The sequence below is a fragment of the Oncorhynchus gorbuscha genome, linkage group LG22 (assembly GCF_021184085.1).
Source record: "Oncorhynchus gorbuscha isolate QuinsamMale2020 ecotype Even-year linkage group LG22, OgorEven_v1.0, whole genome shotgun sequence".
In the NCBI taxonomy this organism is placed as follows: Eukaryota; Metazoa; Chordata; class Actinopteri; order Salmoniformes; family Salmonidae; genus Oncorhynchus; species Oncorhynchus gorbuscha.
Window position 1 is genome coordinate 18,394,534 of NC_060194.1, and position 20,306 is coordinate 18,414,839.

The 20,306-nt window shown below is 40.4% G+C and overlaps 1 protein-coding gene across 2 annotated transcripts; it reads left to right on the forward strand.

The window, feature by feature from the left end:
* Positions 1-12,294: 12,294 nt before the first annotated feature.
* On the forward strand, positions 12,295-18,903 carry lactb2 (lactamase, beta 2). Of its 2 annotated transcripts, none has more exons than XM_046322071.1 (7): positions 12,295-12,578; positions 12,782-12,945; positions 13,111-13,234; positions 13,432-13,610; positions 13,924-14,072; positions 17,881-17,968; positions 18,072-18,903. In XM_046322071.1, the coding sequence occupies exons 1-7, from the start codon at positions 12,457-12,459 to the stop codon at positions 18,116-18,118; spliced, it is 873 nt and encodes a 290-aa protein (XP_046178027.1). In that variant the 5' UTR covers positions 12,295-12,456; the 3' UTR covers positions 18,119-18,903. The 2 variants fall into 2 exon arrangements, with proteins under 2 accessions (XP_046178027.1, XP_046178028.1); XM_046322072.1 differs by having other exon boundaries at positions 12,782-12,909.
* The last annotated feature ends 1,403 nt before the right edge of the window (positions 18,904-20,306 follow it).

Below are 20,306 nucleotides of genomic sequence, written 5' to 3' on the forward strand. Positions count from 1 at the left end.
AGACAGGTTTTTTAACATGGACGATACATTGGAGATAACATAAGATAAGTACTGGAAACAATAGAACACTATGAAACATCTGGGAAATCAGGGATAGTATTCACAGATGACTTTGAAAAGGTATTTTGATATAGTATGACTGGAGTTTATATATAAATGCCTGGAATATTTCAATTTAGGAGAATCTTTTATAAAATGGGTTAAAGTTATGTATAGTAACCCTAGGTGTAAAATAGTAAATAAGGGCTACTTCTCAGAAAGTTTTAAACTGTCAAGAGGAGTAATACAAGATTCTCCACTATCGGGAATATCTATTTATTATTGCTATCGAAATGTTAGCTGTTAAAATCAAATCCAACAATGATGTCAAGTGGTTAAACATCCAGGGCTTAAAAATAAAGGTGTCATTGTACGCTGATGATTCATGTTTTCTTTTAAATCCACAATTTGGATCCCTCCACAGCCTCATTGAGGATCTAGATACTTTTCAGAACCTCTCTGGATAAAAACAAAATGATGATAAGTGTACTATATTTAAAGCAATAAGGCACTAGGGGGTGTGGTATATGGCCAGAGTGTGTAAAGCTGTCATCAAGGCAAAGGGTGGCTACTTTGAAGAATCTCAAATCTTTTTGGTTACTACATGATTCCATATGTGTTAATTCATAGTTTTTAAATCTTTACTATTATTCTACAATGTAGAAAATAGTAAAAATAAACAAAAACCCTCGAATGAGTAGGTTTAGTAACTTTTGACTGTTACTGTATATACTGTATATATATATTTTTTAAGATATGGGGGATTGGAAATTATGCAGACAATTGCATCGATGGAAGCTACACTCTATCTGCAGTATTAAAGCTTATATAACCCCTAATAAAATGATAATAAGACGATTTCCCTTCACTGGAACTAAGGGGCCTAGCCCGAACCATGAAAAACAACCCCAGACCAGTATCCTTCCTTCACAAAACTTTACAGTTGGCACTATGCACCGGGCAGGTAGCGTTCCCCTGGCATCCGCCAAACCCAGATTCATCCGTCGGCCTGCCAGATTGTGAAGCATGTTTCATCACTCCAGAGAACGCGTTTCCACTGCTCCAGAGTCCAATGGTGACAAGCTTTACACCACTCCAGCCGATGCTTGCCATTGCGCATGGTGATCTTAGGCTTGTGTGCGGCTGCTCGGCCATGGAAACCCATTTCAGGAAGCTCCCGAAGAACAGTTATTGTGCTGACGTTACTTCCAGGGGCAGTTTGGAACTCGGTAGTGAGTATTGCAGCCGAGACCAGGGCAGAAATTTGACGAACGGACGTGTTGGAAAGGTGACAACCCAGGACGGTGCCGCGTTGAAAGTCACTGAGCTCTTCAGTAAGGCCATTCTTCTGCCAATGTTTGTCTATGGAGATTGCACAGCTGTGTGCTCGATTTTATACACCTGGCTGAAATAGCCGAATCCACTCATTTGAAGGGGTGTCCACATAATTTTGTATATACAGTGAATGTTCATCACACAATGATTAAATGTATGCAGTGATAAATACATTATAGCGGCTCAGGCTGTTACTGCTGACTTAATGTTAATTAGTCTTTATCAGAACAGTATAGATTATACTATTATACTATTAATTAAGAACACTCAGGACCTTCCTTTGGGCGCTAATGATGATGTGAAATGTATTACACGATAAGACAGAGGTTAAAATAACTAACTCATAAATTAGGGTCATACCAGATATGACAACTCCTTTATTAATTATCAATGTTCTTTATTATTGGTAAGTTATTGGTAAGTCTCCACTGTAATTCAACAGTAACTCTGAAATTGATTGCATTTACATAGAATGTAGGGTAGCAGTCAGTGTCATAACATATTATAAGTGTATTATAACATTTTAAAATGTTCGTTATTTAGAAGACGCTCTTATCCAGAGCGGCTTACAGGAGCAATTAGGGTTAAGTGCCTTGCTCAAGGGCACATCGATAGATTTCTCACCTAGTCAGCTTGGGGACTTGAACCACTCTTAACCACTAGGCATTGTAAAGCATGGTATAAACCATTATATGTACGTATGTACCTCATAGAAAATGTTGCCAAATGTAGACATGGGCTTTATAAGGCAAACGGCAGCTACCGCCACATTGACCATCAGGTAGTATCTGTTAATAAGCCTTCATTCTCCACACTGCTCTCAACGGCCTCTTCCTCTTAGTGAGATAATGCCTGTTGTATTGTGGTGTTCTCTGCTGCCAGTGTTTTGTCCCTCATCTAAAAGTAATCTGTAATCTGGGAAGGGAGAGGGTGAGAGGTGTTGGGGGGGGTTGTTCCGAGCCGTCATCCATGCCTTCTGGAGACAAAATAACAGATATTGACCTCTGACCTGTGTTTGCATGAGAATTGATATCAATATTCTGGAGTCCCGGCAGTGGCAACTGGCTTTACATAATGGCCGGCTCCCGAATTCCAAACTCCTGATTCCTTTAATGAACCCAGAATAAAGTATGTGTATGGGGAAAGCAGAGCGGAGGGAGAGAAGGGAAGGAGGGAGGATTGAGCTCATCTGCATTTCAGATGAGGCCTCTATGAGAAAATCAACCATCCATAATTCATTACATGTTTCCTACAGAGCCTAGCGACAGCGGAAATCCTAGCAACAGAATCCTAGCAACAGCAACAACCACCCCCCCCCCTCACCCTCAGCCTATCAAGAACCTGCATGTCTGATTCAATTTAGCCAATGGAGAGAGGGAAGGAAGTGAGAGAGGAAATTATGTGTTTCCTCTCTCTCTTCCAGCTGTGTGAACATACCACTGAGCCACGACAACCGTCGTGATGAAGACCATGTCGGTCAAAACATGATTTCCTCGTCATTATATCATATGCTTAGATTGAATGTCTCCCAAACAAAACGGTCCCACGGGAATCCTACAGGAAAGCATGTCCGACAGGAATATCAAAAAATCCCAGAGGTTCTACTCCTGCAGGATCTTTAAAATTCCTTCTGAATAGTGCAAATTCCTACAGTAGGCCTGTAGGAGCATCGGGAAAAACCTCAGACAGGTATCAACTTCAGTCCACAGTTGGGTCACAATCAGTCCACGGGCATTCTATGGTAAGATGGGGAAAAGCTGGTCTTTAACTTTAACTTCTTTGACTGAATCCAATATGTCTTTGCATCTGACAGACACAACAGTTTCTTTCTATTTCCTGGCCTGAGGTGGGTATTATCTAGAGAGTCATTCATTGGCTTGATCTAAGAATGAAAAGGGGAGGTTTAGCCTACCTGCTCTTTCAAAAGCCAACACTGCTCAATCACGCCTTCATTCTCTACCAGGCAATCTACCACAGACGCTTTCATCTCAGATTGTTTCTAGCAAAATAGAAGTGTTGTTGTTTGTAATGCAATTTACAGGGCATGTCTAGCATACATAAAAGGGTTTGTCCATTTTAGTCTGTGTTGACCATCCAGGCTACTGACAATTTGGCATTACTTAGTGTCCTTCATACATATAGTATTCATTTAGAAGTCCAAAAACAGATGTACCAATCCCGGATTGCCCCTTTAAGAGATGTAGCTTCTATCTACAAGAAGTTCTCTCTCTCTCTCTCTCTCTCTCTTTATGAAGAAATTTAAAAAATAAAGATATTTTCTTTGAAAGTGACATTGAACTTCATCAAATCTCATCACCACCTCCCTCGCCTTGCTTTTTGAAAATGTGTGAGTATAGAGGATTCAGTGAGTGTGTAACTGAAACAATTCTAGATGTGACAGTGTGTGGGTAGAGACTCCATTGAAGTGCTAGCGAGGCCTGTGTGACGACAGGGTGACACATAGCTCATTTGGATCAAGATCATAAAACTGCAGGTCCCCTGACAGGTGGTGGTCTCTCAATTTGCGCTTAGAAATAAGAGCACTGCACTCACTCATATACAGACATAGGATCACCCCAAATGACACCCTATTCCCCACATAGTGTCCTACTTTTGACCAGAGCCCTGTGCATTACATAGGAAAGAGGGTGCCAGTTGGCACCTTGATATATAGTTCTAAATGAGGGAGAACTAATCATCATCTCCAGATTAAATTCATATGATAGGGTCTCGCTGTTGACATCTATGCAATTAGTCAGGATCACAATTTGGAGCCCTATAGATATTCAATATTTAAAACTTTCACAAATGTGCTAAAAATCAGAATTGCAAATGATGTTGAAATCATTTTCCATGGGCCAACAAAAGTCACCTTTCTATTTAAAAAGTTAATGACTCTGTTGCCTGAATGTGCTAGTCTGGCGAGAAACCCCCCTTCATAAGGGTATGGCATGGAAGAACCAATAGCAGTATGGTTTGGGTATAACCAGCCATGTAATAAACTGTCCTAGCATATAATAGATATGTATTTTCCTATTACTTCTGTTCGTGTGTCTGTGTGATTCTTCACATGCAGAGAGCTGCCATGGAACCTTGCCTACTGCCATATGGTGCACAGTCTTTGCCATAGCTTTGGGGAGTCACACACCTCAGTCTGTGCTCTGCTTCTATTAACAATTCAGCAATAGATGCTGTGGTCGCACTTCAGGACATCCCAATTCTCTCTCTCTCTCTCACTACTCAGGATTGTTTTGCTCCATGACTGCTCATATTAAAGAGATCGAATGGGATCTTAAGTACTTACACATTTGTAAAAATATTATACGAATTGGAACTCATAGAATATCATAAGAATTGGATGGCGTGAACTCTACTTTCAATACTACTATCTGAAAGTATACAAAACCTTTATTAGGCATCTTTAATCAGTAGCTTCCTGCCACTGTCTGACAGTTTGTATCGAGTTGGCTCCAGTCCAGATAAGCCTGAGACACGGGCCTGCCGTGAATCAGCATATTGGCAAATGGACCTGCCGTAATTTAGTCCTGAGGGGATGAAAGCTGCTAAGTAATAATCTCTCACATCCACCACTTGCTTTATTTGTATGTGCAAAACACAATTTTACATGATTTAAACAGACAACAAATGGGCTAAACATGGCAATTGGTAGCAGGTACCTACATATATCAAAGGACCGCAACTTCGAACAACTGATAGCAACAACAACAAGATGAAAAAAGTGTTGGATCTTCTGCACATGCAACAAGAACGCAACATTGGTTTTCACTGCCACGCAGACCATACACAACTTTACATTTCTGTGTCACCAGAGGATTTTAGCTCCATGGTTAAATTATTAGACTGTATTAGTGATTTAAATACTTGGATGGCTCACAACTTCCTCCAGCTAAATCAAGACAAGACCAAGGTACTTATTGTTGGATCCAAAGCGCAGAGAGAGATTCTGGCCGCACATTTGAATTCATGGGCATTAAAGATAAAACACCAGGTAAAAAACCTAGGTGTTATTTTAGGTTCTGAACTCAATTTCGAATCACACATTAGGAATGTGACCAAAATAGCTTTTTACCACCTGAGGAACATTGCCATGGTGCGGCCATTTCTCTCAGGCTGATACAGAGCGACTCTTCCGTGCTTTTATTACAAGCAGGCTTGACTACTGTAATGCTCTTGTAACAGGGTTATATTGGTGATTCGCCTTGCCACTTTATTGTTAAGCCAATGGGGTTTTGGTTTGAGTTTGTCTTGCCTTCACCTACTCAACATGGCATCTTATTGGCTGGTTTGCGTAGCTTGCTTACGAGGAGGGATGTTCCAGTTAGAATCGTCCTAGTGAACAAGCATCAAACCAGCGGTAAGTTGTTGGTTGCAAAGCACTGTACATCAAAACGGATTTTTATACTCTCAAGTGATGATTTAAATGTACAATTTATATCAAATTGTTTGTAAATGTTATTCGAACATCAACACATAAGATGCAGCGGTTTTTGGAGAATATTTGTTGTGCATTTTGTTGTAAAGAATTCCCGCCAGTACTAGCTAGCAACTTACTATGTCTGGTGGGGGGTGGGGTTCATATATTTTGTACAGTGCGTGAGTGCAGAGTTGGATGGTGAGATGTGCATTGCATGACGTGCAATTTTGTGCCGTTCCTATCATGTACATTGTTAAAGATATTATATTGTAATTTTATTATTTTGGTAACTAGCCCAGTGAACAAGCACCAAACCAGCGTGCGTGAATGCAGACTTGGATGGTGAGATGTGCATTGCATGCCGTGCAATTTTGTGCCGTTCCTATCAATAAATCTACATGACTGGTGCTACATGTTGGAGTTCCGTGTCGATGACTGATTGTACACAACGCAAGAAGAGAGAGTATTGTTACACTCTCCTGTCTGGTCTACCCAAGAAAGCCATAGGTCAACTGCAAAACATACCGTATGCTGCAGCAACGGATACTGACCAAGACCAGATGGAGAACACATATTACACCGGTTTTAAGGTCTCTGCACTGTGAGTTTTAGAATTAATTTAAGATTCTTCTATCAGTTTTTAAATCACTCCGCGATTGTGCACCTCAATACATGTCAGATATGCTTTTAAGTTATATACACCCAGTAAATCCCTCAGGTCCTCTGGCACTGGCCTTTTAACTATCCCAAAGCCTAGGACCAAGAGGCATTGAGAGGCAGTCTTTAGTTACTATGCCCCCAGCCTCTGGAATACCCTGCCAGAGAACCTGAGGGGGGCCAAAACTGTGGACATATTTAAAAAGAGATCTTTTAACAGACCTGTCTGAAATGTGCTGTATAAATAAAGCTTGATTTGATTTGAACCAAAGTACTGTAGGGTCATTCCATGAAAAGAGTGCCATTTAAGTTCCTTTGAATTTTACAAGGCCGTTATATTAAATGAAGTGCCCTTTAATAAAGACCACATGGATAATTCAATAATATGGTGAATCTTTTCCTTAAAAAAAACGATTCTAAAGAAAATTTAACATCTGATAGTCATATGTTAGTGTAAAAGCAGGTGAGCTGGTTCTACTCTTTTTGACAATCTTTTGGTGTTTTGTGGTGGAAAACTGAGCAGGTTGAGTATAATCGGTCAACCCTGTTACCCATAGACAAATTGCCAACGCTGTTACGGTCAACCCTGTTACCCATAGACAAATTGCCAACGCTGTTACGGTCAACCCTGATACCCATAGACAAATTGCCAACGCTGTTACGGTCAACCCTGTTACTTTATTTGACACTTAATAGCAAAGATTGTCTATTATATTGACAAGATATTCGAGTGACTGCTCTAACAATGGAAATACATGTCCTCAAATATGGAAGGCAGGCAGGAAGAGGTGAGATCAGATGGGACCATTATAGCTAATAAGAGGGCAGATACTCTGAACAACAGGCCATAGAGATATATAGAGGCCTCATATTTGTATCTGCAATTCTAGCATCTGTTACAACATGAGCAACATCTCAATTTTTAAGTAGTCCATTTTCTTCTTCATTGGCTGATTGCTTCCAACTCATAGGAATCCCCACCTAGTTGAATAGTTTAAAACGGTGCAATCCCTCAATGGCATTGTCCTTGCTAAAACAAATTATATCAATGATGAGTCCTCTATCTATTTCTATGACAACATGCACAACTCTGATACGAAAATGCCACATACATCCACTTATATCAGTGCACTCATAAAAACCTTATGTACATATTCTTTATCCCCTTACACTGTGTATAAGACAGTAGTTTTGGAATTGTTAGTTAGATTACTTGTTGGTTATCACTGCATTGTCGGAACTAGAAGCACAAGCATTTCGCTACACTCGCATTAACATCTGCTAACCATGTGTATGTGACAAATAACATTTGATTTGATTTGATTTGAAAAGGTGTGCAATCACATTGGCATCATTTAACACATAACATAAATGTGACAAAAAAACACCACACATTTCTCTTGAGAAACAGTGTTCCGTCTGACAGTCCAACCCCATGAAATAATCAACATATTTTATCAGACCAGATTGACCTCTCCCACTCAAAGGAGCGATCTACTATACAGGGACAACAGGTGGATTCATTGAACTGTACGGCGGGCATGAAGTGAATAAGAAAATGAATAAGAATAAGCAAATAAGAAAATGTCTGATAAATCAGGAGGCAATACAAACAGTAAATCAAGTTAAATGATTTCAGTTCCAGTCAAAAGTTTGGACACACCTACTCAGTCAAGTCTTTTTCTTTATTTTTACTATTTTCTACATTGTAGAATAATCGTGGAGACATCAAAATTATGAAATAAGGCATATAGAAACATGTAGTAACCCCAAAAAAGTGTTAAACAAATCAAAATATATTTTATATTTGAGATTCTTCAAAGTAGCCACCCTTTGCCTTGATGACAGCAGCTCTCTCTCTCTCTCAAGTATCAAAGGGAGGTTTTATTCAGTGTGGAAAATCAATACACTTGAATATGTTTTCACGGAGGGGCACAAAGGGGCTCATTGTCTCTCGGTGTGACTGGATTTAATGTATTCCTGCTGATGAAACTAATTAAGCAATATCTAGCTAGCCCTCCACTCTAGTGAAGAGCCAGGAGCAGTCAGACAGGAAAACATTGCGAATGCTAATGTGGTAGAGTAAGGCAAGCTAGACTAACTGAGTCTGGCTACGTCCTAAATGTGCACCCTATTCCCTACATAGTTCACTACTTCTGACCAGGCTCTCAGCTCCTTGTTATACACATCATATTGATTTTGGCTGGCAAAATTGATACGGTGCGGTGGCCAGGGTAGGGGACAGATCAATAGCATCCTGCTCTTTCATTGCTGGTGTAAATTGTCAATCCCACTCTGTTATATAAATGTCTGCCTTTCAGCACTCTCACCTGTTTCCCCATATGACCTCTAGCGACAGAACTTAGAACAACACGTAGACTTTCATCCCTAATTCCTATACGTAGACGACAAGAAGCTCAATCAAATCCAATTTTATTTGTCACATATTTCGTAACCAACAGATGCAGACTAGCTAACAGTGAAATGCTTACTCATTTCCAACAATGCAGAGTGAAAGATAAAAAAAATGAAACAGTGACACGAGAAGTAAATAACTATACAGTGAATAATGAATAACAAAAACTAGTAAAACATAACATGCCTATATACAGGGAGTACCAGTTCCGAGTCGATGTGTATGGGTATGAGGTAATTGAGGTAGCTACAAGTAGGGCTAAAGTCACTAGACAGCAGGATAAAATATAGTAGCAGCAGTGTATGTGGTGAGTGTGAAATTATGTGTGTGTGTGTGAAAGAGAGAGTGTGTGTGTAGTGCTAGAATGCATGTGTGCGTGTGTTATGTGTGTGTGGTCGTATGTAGTGTGTGTGTGTGTGTGTGTGTGTGTGTGTGTGTGTGTGTGTGTGTGTGTGTGTGTGTGTGTGTGTGTGTGTGTGTGTGTGTGTGTGTGTGTGTGTGTGTGTGTGTGTGTGTGTGTGTGTGTGTGTGTGTGTGTGTGTGTGTTGGGGTGTCAGTGTAAGTATGTGTGGGTAAAGTCTAGTGTGTGTGCATAGTCAGTGCAAGAGAGTTAGTGCAAAAAAGGGTCAATGCAGGTAGTCTGGGTAGCCATTTGATTAGCTATTTAGAGGTCTTGTTTAGCAGTCTAATGCCTTGGGTGTAGAAGCTGTTCAGGGTCCTGTTGTTTCCAGACTTGGTGCACTGATACCGCTTGTCGTGCGGTTGCAGAAAACAGTCTATGGCTTGGTTGGCTGAGCTCTTAGACCATTTTTTGGGTCGTCCTCTAACACCGCCTGGTATATTGTAGTGGTCCTGGATGGCAGGGAGCTCGGCCCCAGTGATCACCGCCCTCTGTAGCATCTTGCGGGCTGGTGCCTTGAAGTTGCCGTACCAAGTGGTGATGCAGCCAGTCAAGATCCTCTCAATGGTGCAGCTGTAGACCTTTTTGAGGATCTGAGGGCCCATGTCAAACATTTTCATCCTCCTGAGGGGGAGGAAGCGTTGTAGTGCCCTCTTCACAACTGTGTGGGTGTGTGTGGACCATGTTAATTCCTTAGTGATGTGGACACAGAGGAACTTTCAAGCTCTCAATCCACTACAGACCCGTCAATGTTTCATCACAGCAAGAGGAGGGATAGTAACAAGTCAAGCATCCTTCATTGGTGGTGGCATCATACAAGGCAGTCAAAGGTTTGTCAGGGGACAGAACATGTTGATACATTTCAAGAAGGGTTTATGCAGACGCAAAGAAAATGTTATCACAACTTTGACTTGAAGAGTCCTTCACTGCACTCGGGGCTCATGCATACATCATTGCTCGTGTCTCATTTGAATGGACTCGGGACTGACAGGGTTAGGTGTAATGAACGCTGAGATATTGCTTGAATACAAGGATTCTGAATGATGAAACTAGTAAACAGCAGATATATGTAGTACAGTCAGAATAGTATAAGAAATACATAGGCGAAGTAGAGACTGTATTTGGATAATAATACTTTGATAACAACACAAGCAAAGTGGGATATTCAGGAGATAATTGTGACTCGGGCATCCTCACAACTGCTCCCATAAAATATTAGTGGGTGTATATTGCAGTGATTTGTTGAAGGACAGTTGAGAGATTACACATCAGGCATCTACCCTAAAATGTATGTTATCTATAATCCATATTTAAACTCTCATCCTGCTACACCTGCTTAGTCATACATTATTAACGCAACGTGTCTTCGGTCTAATGGGCTGGTTTCTCTCCCTCTGTCTCTCTCCTTCTCTCTCTCTCCCAGTCTCTCTCTCCATTTAAACCATTGGTAAATCAAGTTTCTAAATGGGAGATGTAATTACGCAACGTTTTTGAGCATTTTCAATAATAAATTATGATAAAATTAGTGCCGTTATATTCCTTATTTTAATGAATTATGAAGGGTTCTGTGATGTTTTTAAATGGAAGAAATAGTTCATGTCTGAATAGCACTATGGTTCAGTAAGCCTATAACAAGGGCACTATGATGGATTTGTGAAATAAAACGCTTTAACCAAAGGATTCTTCAAACACCCTCAAACTTCTCTCATTTTCCCTTATCCTCTGCGACCCCATTCCTATTTCACCAAAATTCACACAAAACAATTTATTGTGATTAGGCATGTAAATAAAAACGAGATTTCTACATTTCTTTCTCCATTCTTTCTCCCGGTCATTTACATTTATATTGAATTAGCAGCAGTGGAGAGAGAGTGAGGTGCAGAGGGAAGGAAAGCAGAGTGATTATAATGTGAGATTACAGACAGATTGCACAGCCATTATGTTGTGTAATTACAGAGGGAGAGAAGAGAAGAAAAGGGCCCTGATACCCAGATGGCAGGATCCATTTCATTTAGAAAAGGTCTCTGCTACCTCTCAACGCTCCTGTAAATATTATATAGACCAAGCAGCCATTTTTATAGGTCACAATTTATGAGAGACAAATATCAAACACAGCATTCAGTGGGATGGGTTGTGTTATGGGTGTAGTTGGACCCATTGTACAATTTACAGCTGCATCCTATGTCAGTTTTATGGGTTAATTTGACTGTATTGATCTCTTGTAATGCATGTACTATTACTCATGAGGCACTTAGGGGGGTAATAGAATGAATAAAATAAATATCACACAGCTTTATTTAAGATCATGCGGTCCCTTATATTCTATATGATGACAATACGGCCAATGCATAGGAACTGCAAAGGCAAAACATATTAAATGAGTTGGTGTTAAATCGTGTAATAAATGACATGTAGAAATGTGTGAAGGTCTGTTACATTTATGCCGATGACAGCAGACAAAATCATTTAGCTTTACTTACTATAAATAATTAAAGTCAATACACTTACAGAGGCTAAACAAACCCAAGGTGATATTTAAGCTGGAAAGAAACAAATGCTCACACAAACATAACGTATAGTTGTTTTCAACAGTTTGTGCTGAAAACGGTCGTTCTTGTTTTTTTTCTAAAGAGAAATGTGCAAATGTGTTTATCATAAATCGTAATTATCTTATTATCCTGTCACACTTTATCTACAACATACTGATATAGTCAATTGATTAACCATGTATCTCTGAATAAGATTTGACAATGGCTCTACCTATTGACCTAGCTCAGTTACTACCATCTCTTGCTTGTGTCTGTCATTGCCATCTATAAATATATATATATATAAATATTTTAAAAATAAATAAATGGGGGGGGGGCAGTATTTACGATGTACTATAATTATTATGAAATGATATGCAATCGTTTTGTAGTTTGAGGCTAAATTGTTATGACTTTTAGCAAACACTTTTATTTGGATAATGAGGCTTTTATTTTGAAACGAGGTGAGGTGCCACGTCACACAGGAAGTAATCCTCCACTCCAGGTCAATGTTTATTTACATCGGAGAGGTGAAGTTCAAAGCTAATTTACAACTTCAGCGTCTTGGACTACAGTTTTTATTTTCACATTGCACGGGGCTTTGAGTTAGCACAATTGATATACGTACCTGATTGCGTCGTGAACCATGAGTGCAATACTCCCTCGTATCGAGCAGCTATCGTCCAGAGTTGTGCGAATCCTGGGATGCAACCCTGGTCCAATGACACTACAAGGAACCAATACGTATTTAGTTGGAACGGGGAAAAGGTATTTTCGTTTTGTGGAAATGTATTCCACACCTGTACTAGCCTCGCATTTCCCCTCTTGGACAGCATTGCTTCATGCGTGCCTATCCATTTTCAGTTGAAGGTCTAATGTAGTACAATTTTATTGAAGGAGTGTTATGGATATGGAAACTACACAAAAGTATCAAACTGCATGAATTAAATTCAGACCATTCTTGTTTTAAGGCGAGTGTTGATAGACACAGGAGAGCCTGCCGTCCCTGAGTACATCAGCAGTCTCCAACAAGCCTTGAGCCAGTTCAACACTGCCATCCAGGAGATCATTGTCACCCATTGGCATCACGACCATACAGGTGGGGTGATCGACATCTGCAGAGACATTACTGGAAGTGAGTGACACCTGACGATAGTAACCGTCTCATTTTGTCAGCCACGGATTGACAGCTTCAGAGGCCTTTTAGATCTGGTCCAGGGCGTTATGGGCTTTTTGGTGACGCTGACTCAGAAAGCCACACATCGCTTGTGTGCCTATGTGCTTTTATTTCTCCTCGCAGGTTCTGAGTTACAAGTAAGTAAACTCCCTCGCTCTCCCCCAACTGATGAAAGAATAGGACCAAGTAAGACGTACACTTACCTGAAACATGGAGACGTCATAGAAACTGAGGGGGCCACACTGAAGTAAGTGTAACGTTACTGTGTAAATAGTGTAGTGCCAGTGTTTGACTTGGGCAGCAGCTCACCGGAGCTCAGTACCGGCACCTAAATATAAACAGTCCCGGCACCTATTTCAGTCCAAGTCAAGCACTGTGAAGTGCATAAGCTTTATTATGGCTCTATGTATAACTGTGGGTGTGTGTATTTGTGTGCGCGCGCAGAGTCCTGTTCACCCCAGGACACACAGATGACCACATGGCCCTTGTTTTGGAGGAAGAGAAGGCCATCTTCTCAGGAGACTGTATTTTGGGGGAGGGAACGGCCGTGTTTGAAGATCTCTATGACTATATGAAATCTCTGCAAATTCTGCTGGACTCACAGGCTGACCTAATATACCCAGGTTTGTTATTGAGCTCTAAAACACTTCTTAAAACTCATGGGAATGTGTCCCAAATGGCACCTTATTCCCTATTTAGTGCAGTAATTTTGTCCATATGCCCTGGTAGTGCACTAAATAGTGAATAGGGTGCCAATTGGGACATAGAGTGTGTCATTAAGTGGACAAAAATATATAGATGTCTGAAGCCACATGACATCATGATTTGAGAGGCTCTTCTTCAGATTACTAGTTTACATTTACAGCTATGTCAGCTATGCATAGTACTTGATACAAAAACATCTACGTTACTTTCTTCCCAAACTCATTTCTTTAGGTCATGGACCTGTGGTCCAAGACGCTGGTTCTAAGATCCAGCATTACATCAGCCATAGAAACCTCAGAGAGCAACAGATCCTCAGTGTCCTCCAGGCAGCCGGAGGGAACACATTTTCATCTATGGAACTGGTCAAAGTCGTCTATAAGGTTTGCACATTACAACTTAAAGTTAGGGGCCCGGTTGCATAGAACATCTTAAGTGTTCCTTTAATCCCTTAAGGAATAATTTCCCTTTATCTAAGGGAATTGTTCAAGGGCGTTGCATAGAGCCCCTCAAATATTTCCTTTACGTAAGGGCATTCTTAAGGGGTTTTACTGGAGTTTGAAGACATGTATGGCAGAAAGAGTATCTGGTTACCATGGAAATGGCATGATTCACTGACTCGTTTTGTGAGATAACAAAATAGGACTTCTGCAATCAAGACAGGATAACCAAATTGCTTCAGAAGATGGTAAACCACATTTATTGAGGTTAATTTTTTCTAAACTTGTTTATATTACTTTCTAGTACGTCAAGCTAGCTTATAGAGTAGCTATAGCTACAATGGTTGCTCCACTAAAAGTTTTGTGGTTTAGTACGGTACCCTGCGTCACTACTTCATTGCTCCAGACCAGCGCAAGGGGGAGTTAGAGCACTGATTATGCTTTTGGATCCCAAGGCGCTACTGTGTGTCTAACTGACAATGAATGGGCTACATAAACCTAAATAGAAACTGATAATTGTGCACGACTTCAGTATCACTTACTAAAACTGTTGTTACACTAAGGTTTTTATTCTAAGAGAAGCTTAGACTACAATTAGGGTGTGGAAATGTTAGGATTACTTTGCTTTTACTGTAGTACTGTAGCCTAAAGTCACGTTGTACAGCGCCTGAGTGGGGCAGCGGTCTTAGACACTGCATCGCAGTGCAAACTGATGCTGGTTCAATACCTGTGCTGGCCACGACTGGGAGACCCATGAGGTGATGGTAGGCTTTTGATTTCTCTCCCTCTAAAAACGGAAATAAATCATTCTAAATAACAAACTGGCTTTATTTACAAATTAGTAACAATGTCTCACCCCATGTTCAAGAATGGCCTTTATCTCGCTCACTTTACGTTATTTGAAAACAAAATATTGTTATTTTTATTTTTAAAACAAAGCAATTATTATTATTATTAAATTTAGAATGATTAGATATTTTCACAGATATATTATTAACCCTGTTTTTCACAAGCGTAGCATGCTGTGAATTCTGCAAACGTTTCTAGCAGGACAATATATACTATCCACAGAGATATAGGTAGGCGCACAAGGTTCAAGGCATGAGAGCAGGAGGCACGGGACGGGCCACAGAGCAGCGCACAGAAGACAGACCTAGCCCATGGGGGAGGGGGGTTGGACCCCCAACCTGCACCACGGGGTAGCACAGAGCAACACTTTAAGGGGCATTGCATTAATTATGGCGCTGACTAGGGAAATGTTCCCGCTGTTCTTCGTGCCTGTCTGAACGTTCAAACTAAAACAACGTAACTAATAATTGTGCAAAAAATGGCCCTTTAGATATGAATTGGGTGGGCAGATATGATTAAATATTAAAGCATTAGACCTCTCACTAAAGGCGCCAGTCAAAATTTATTCTTAAATCCGAACTGGATTTAACGAAAAATTACATGAAAAGCGCACATTTGTAAATCCCAAACTCTAAAAGTAATTGGAAAGGTAGATACTAATTATTTGGGAAACTAGCACTACAAAATAGAAACTATTAGTCAAACTAGCACTAACTTGCATTAATGTTAAAAATGTTAAATAATGTGCCATAGAATTCTGCTACAGCCCGGAAGGTGTGCTGCAGTATGATACAACTTTTAAAGGAGGAACCACTGTAACTAGCCAGCTATCTTTATAGCCATGGATTGTGCATCTTCCATCGTTTAGCTAAGTAGATAGCTTTTTGATGTTCAAACTTTTGTAACCAGAGCAGATGAAAGCAACATCCACAAGTGCTGTTTACACTGATATCCATACTGAATGAAGCAGTTAAGGGACTTTGTGGGCACCATAACTTTTTAACTTAATTTAAGGGGGAAATTCACCTTAAAATGTTTTGTGCAACTGACTTAACTTTAAGGGGAAACTTTCCCCTTAAAGGTAACTTAAGGTGTTTTATGCAACCAGGTCCTGAACCTCCTTTGGTTACATTTTGGTCAAATTCCTTGGTAACATAAGGTTGATATTCGGTATGTGTAGATGCTGACCAAATAATGTTACATCATTCAAAGCCTACTAACACTGCTTTGCCTATAGAATTATATGGGTTGCACATTGGGTCACAATTTTGTTTTGAATGTTTGTTTTAGGACCGATGAAGATTTAATCAAAAGTGCATGACTTGAAAACAGATGACATCTCTAAAGAAGGCAAATAATTAGTAGGAAAACCTAGATGCAGTATAATGTTAGCTACAGTAGCTAGCTAAGATTGAGGGGAGATCTCCAGATTTGATCTAGCTAATGTTAGCATTGCTAGCTATTTTTGAGTGCTATTTTTGCTAGTCATTTTACTGTTGCTTCGTCTACATATCTACCTCAAGTACCTCATACCTCTGCACATTGATCTGGTACTGTTACTCCCTGTATATAGTTCCATTGTTTCATGTTTCGTGTGGACACCAGGTAGATTAGCTGCACATTTTTGCAACAGCAAATGAGGATCCTAATAAAATACCAAATACGTTTGTGTATTTTATTTGATTCCTTGTGTTAGTTACTAGTTTTGTATATACTTTTTTAAACTCTGCATCGTTGGGAAGGTTTCGTAAGAAATAATTTCACTATAAAGTCTACACCAGTTGTATTCGGGGCATGTGATGGAAATAAAATTTGATTTGACGAACGTTGCTAGCTAATGACAACATTGCCATCTGTCTAAAGTAAATTTGAAAACATGATGAAAAGTTGTTTCCTACGAAATACTCTGGGTACTAGCAATGTCATCATAAGCCCCTATAGTGTAATTTAGGCAAAGTCATTAGCCCCTTTTCAAAGTCATTAGTCCCTGTTCTACTTTTGAGCATCAATATGGCTGCAGTGGCTGTGGGATGTTGACAACAATGACATAGGTGCAACCCGTGAATTAGAGGTCTTCACGGGTCCAACAGACCCAACATTTTGAGATCCGACCAGGTCTGGGTCCTAAATTCAGACTTTTGTCTCGGATTTGGGTCGGGTCTGATATAATTGCCACAGGTCTCGTGTATGTGCAATTAAAATTGAGTTACCGACTGGACCTGATTGGACCCATCCTCTGTTCATTTAATGTGTGTGAGGTGATGAGAACTACGCAAGTTGAATGATCTGTGTCAGCCAATTGGCACTCAATAAAACATATAGCTCATTAAACTGGTTCCAGCTGCTCACTTCACGTGTGCCTGTTCTTAAATGTGAATATCACACAGTGAACACCTAAGCCTAATAGGCCCATGCATGCAATGCCCTGATGCATTTGGTGCTCAAATCTCTGACAACTGAACCATGAGATGGACAATTATTGTTTTAGGAAAGTAAAAACCATTAAAACAATAGGCTACAAGGTTTTGAATATGCTACACATTATGTAATTTGTTATAGGTAGTTTTTAAGGACCCGTAACTGTGGATCATTTGGGCAACATGGTTAGTTGGTGGTGCCGGCAGCGCCCGGTTGGTTTATTTTCCGCTCTTTTTACTCTCGGATCTGCATTGGTGTCTTGGATCCGAACAAGCACGGATCTGCTTTGGTATGTTTTTTCAAGGGGCCTTTTCGGAACGGGTCTGACTGTCTTATGATCTCAGTTTAGAAAATATATAATTTATGCATATTGTGTCAGGTGGGAAAACCTCGGAACGGTTCCAACTTTTTGCACCCTTGAAAACCTCTACCATGAATAATCTACTTTGTAACCCATTTTATAAAATGTACTTTTCTGCAAAAGGAGACACCTGAACATCTGCATAGAGCAGCAGAGGTGAACCTTGTGCATCACCTAAAGAAACTGGAGAAGGAGGGGAAAATAGCTGTTGGTATGTCTTCATTTCACTTACATTACATTATGTTACACCATTCGGTTAATGTATTACCATTTTCCAGTAGTTAACATTTTTTCATTTACTATTTTTCTTTCAGCTAGTGATGATTCTTCTCACACCAACAAATGGAAAAGTAATTTGTGATCAATGATTTAATCTGATTTATCTGTTGAAAAATTACATCCCTAACAAAGGACACATGTAATCTTGGATTCAAATTATTCACATTTCCCTGTCCCACACACAACTGAGCTTGTTTGACGTGAAGTAAAGAGTATTTGCAAGAATCTTACTTTGTAATTCTTTATAGAACTGCAATTATTTAATGTCTGTACTTTGTCGTAAGACAGCTAAAACGGGTGTTAAAATATGGCACATCAATATAGGGAGCTGCAAATGCACTTGTGGGTACCCCTCATTTATACCCCTCATTCATCGACAGATGGCCTCAAGGTTCGAGGGTTAGGCCAGTAACAGAAATGTTGCTGGTTTGAAATCCCAGAGCCAAGAAGGTAAGAAATCTTGCTGTGCCCTTGAGCAAGGCACTTAACCCCAATTGCTCCATTGGTGACCCTGGCCGTGACCCCAATTCCTGTAGCAGCTCAGGGGGAGTTGGGATATGCAAGAAACACATTTCCATTACAAACTTATACACGTGTGTAACAGGACAAATATAAGCAGCCCCACAAGTATTATTATTATTGCTAATATGCTGATCTTGGACATTTGGGCATTATGAGTTGTACTACTTTCAGAATGTTACTGTGGACAGCTTAACTCTGATAAACTAAGATGAAGCACATTTAAACCCTGTGAAGTGATCTTATTGTTCCTTTCTATTGAGAAACCCAGATCAAACTGTATGAATCTATAATGTAAAATGTACAGATGCCTTCTAATAAATACATTGTTTTTCAATATAGAACAAACCGGTACTCAAAGTTATCATTCATATCATTCACTGCCTTTGCAATAATATACACAAAGAAATATTTTGGGACAATGATCAATGCTAATACCAAAGCCACTGATTCATACCTGGCCAAGGCTTTCGACTCTGTCAATCACCACATTCTTATTGGCAGACTCGACAGACATGGTTTCTCAAATGATTGCCTCGCCTGGTTTACCAACTACTTCTCTGATAGAGTTCAGTGTGTCAAATTGGAGGGCCTGTTGTCCGGACCTCTGGCAGTCTCTTTGGGGATGTAACAGGGTTAAATTCTTGGGCAGACTCTCTTCTCTGTGTACATCAATGATGTCGCTCTTGCTGCTGGTGATTCTCTGATCCACCTCTACGCAGACAACACCATTCTGTATACTTCTGGCCCCTCTTTGGACACTGTGTTAACTAACCTCCAGACGAGCTTCAATGCCATACAACTCTCCTTCCGTGGCCTCCAACTACTCTTAAATGCAAGTAAAACTAAATGCATTCTATTCAATCGATCACTGCCCGCACCTGCCCGCCCGTCCAGCATCACTACTCTAGACGGCTCTGACTTAGAATACGTGGACAACTACAAATACCCTTTGTGTCTGGTTAGACTGTAAACTCTCCTTCCAGACTCCAATCCAAAATCTAGAATCGGCTTCCTATATCGCAACAAAGTATCCTTCACTCATGCTGCCAAACATACCCTCGTAAAACTGACCATCCTACCGATCTATAAAATAGCCTCCAACACTCTACTCAACAAACTGGATGCAGTCCATCACAGTGCCATCCGTTTTGTCACCAAAGGCCCATACACTACCCACCACTGCGACCTGTACACTCTCGTTGGTTGGCCCTCGCTTCATACTCGTTGCCAAACCCACTGGCTACAGGTTATCTACAAGTCTCTGCTAGGTAAAGCCCCGCCTTATCTCAGCTCACTGGTCACCATAGCAGCACCCACTCGTAGCACGCGCTCCAGCAGGTATTTCTCACTGGTCACCCCCCAAAGCCAATTCCTCCTTTGGTCGCGTTTCCTTCCAGTTCTCTGCTGCCAATGACTGGAACGAACTGCAAAAATCACTGAAACTGGAGACTCATATCTCCCTCACTAGCTTTAAGCACCAGCTGTCAGAGCAGCTCACAGATCACTGCACTTGTACATATCCCACCTGTAAACAGCCCATCTATCTACCTCTTCCCCACACTGTATTTATTTATTTATCCTGCTCCTTTGCACCCCAGTATCTCTACTTGCACATTCATCTTTTGCACATCTACCATTCCAGTGTTTAATTGCTATATTGTAATTACTTAGCTGCCATGGCCTATTTATTGCCTTAACTCCCTTATCTTGCCTCATTTGCACTCACTGTATATAGACTTTTTCCCCTG

What these genes read in the sequence shown, in the direction of transcription:
- lactb2 (XM_046322071.1), top strand. Translation starts at nt 12,457, where the DNA reads ATGAGTGCAATACTCCCTCGTATCGAGCAGCTATCGTCCAGAGTTGTG. An exon ending in CTGCAGAGACATTACTGGAA is followed by an intron (nt 12,946 to 13,110) that starts GTGAGTGACACC and finishes TTCTCCTCGCAG; the next exon opens with GTTCTGAGTTACAAGTAAGT. An exon ending in GGCTGACCTAATATACCCAG is followed by an intron (nt 13,611 to 13,923) that starts GTTTGTTATTGA and finishes TCATTTCTTTAG; the next exon opens with GTCATGGACCTGTGGTCCAA.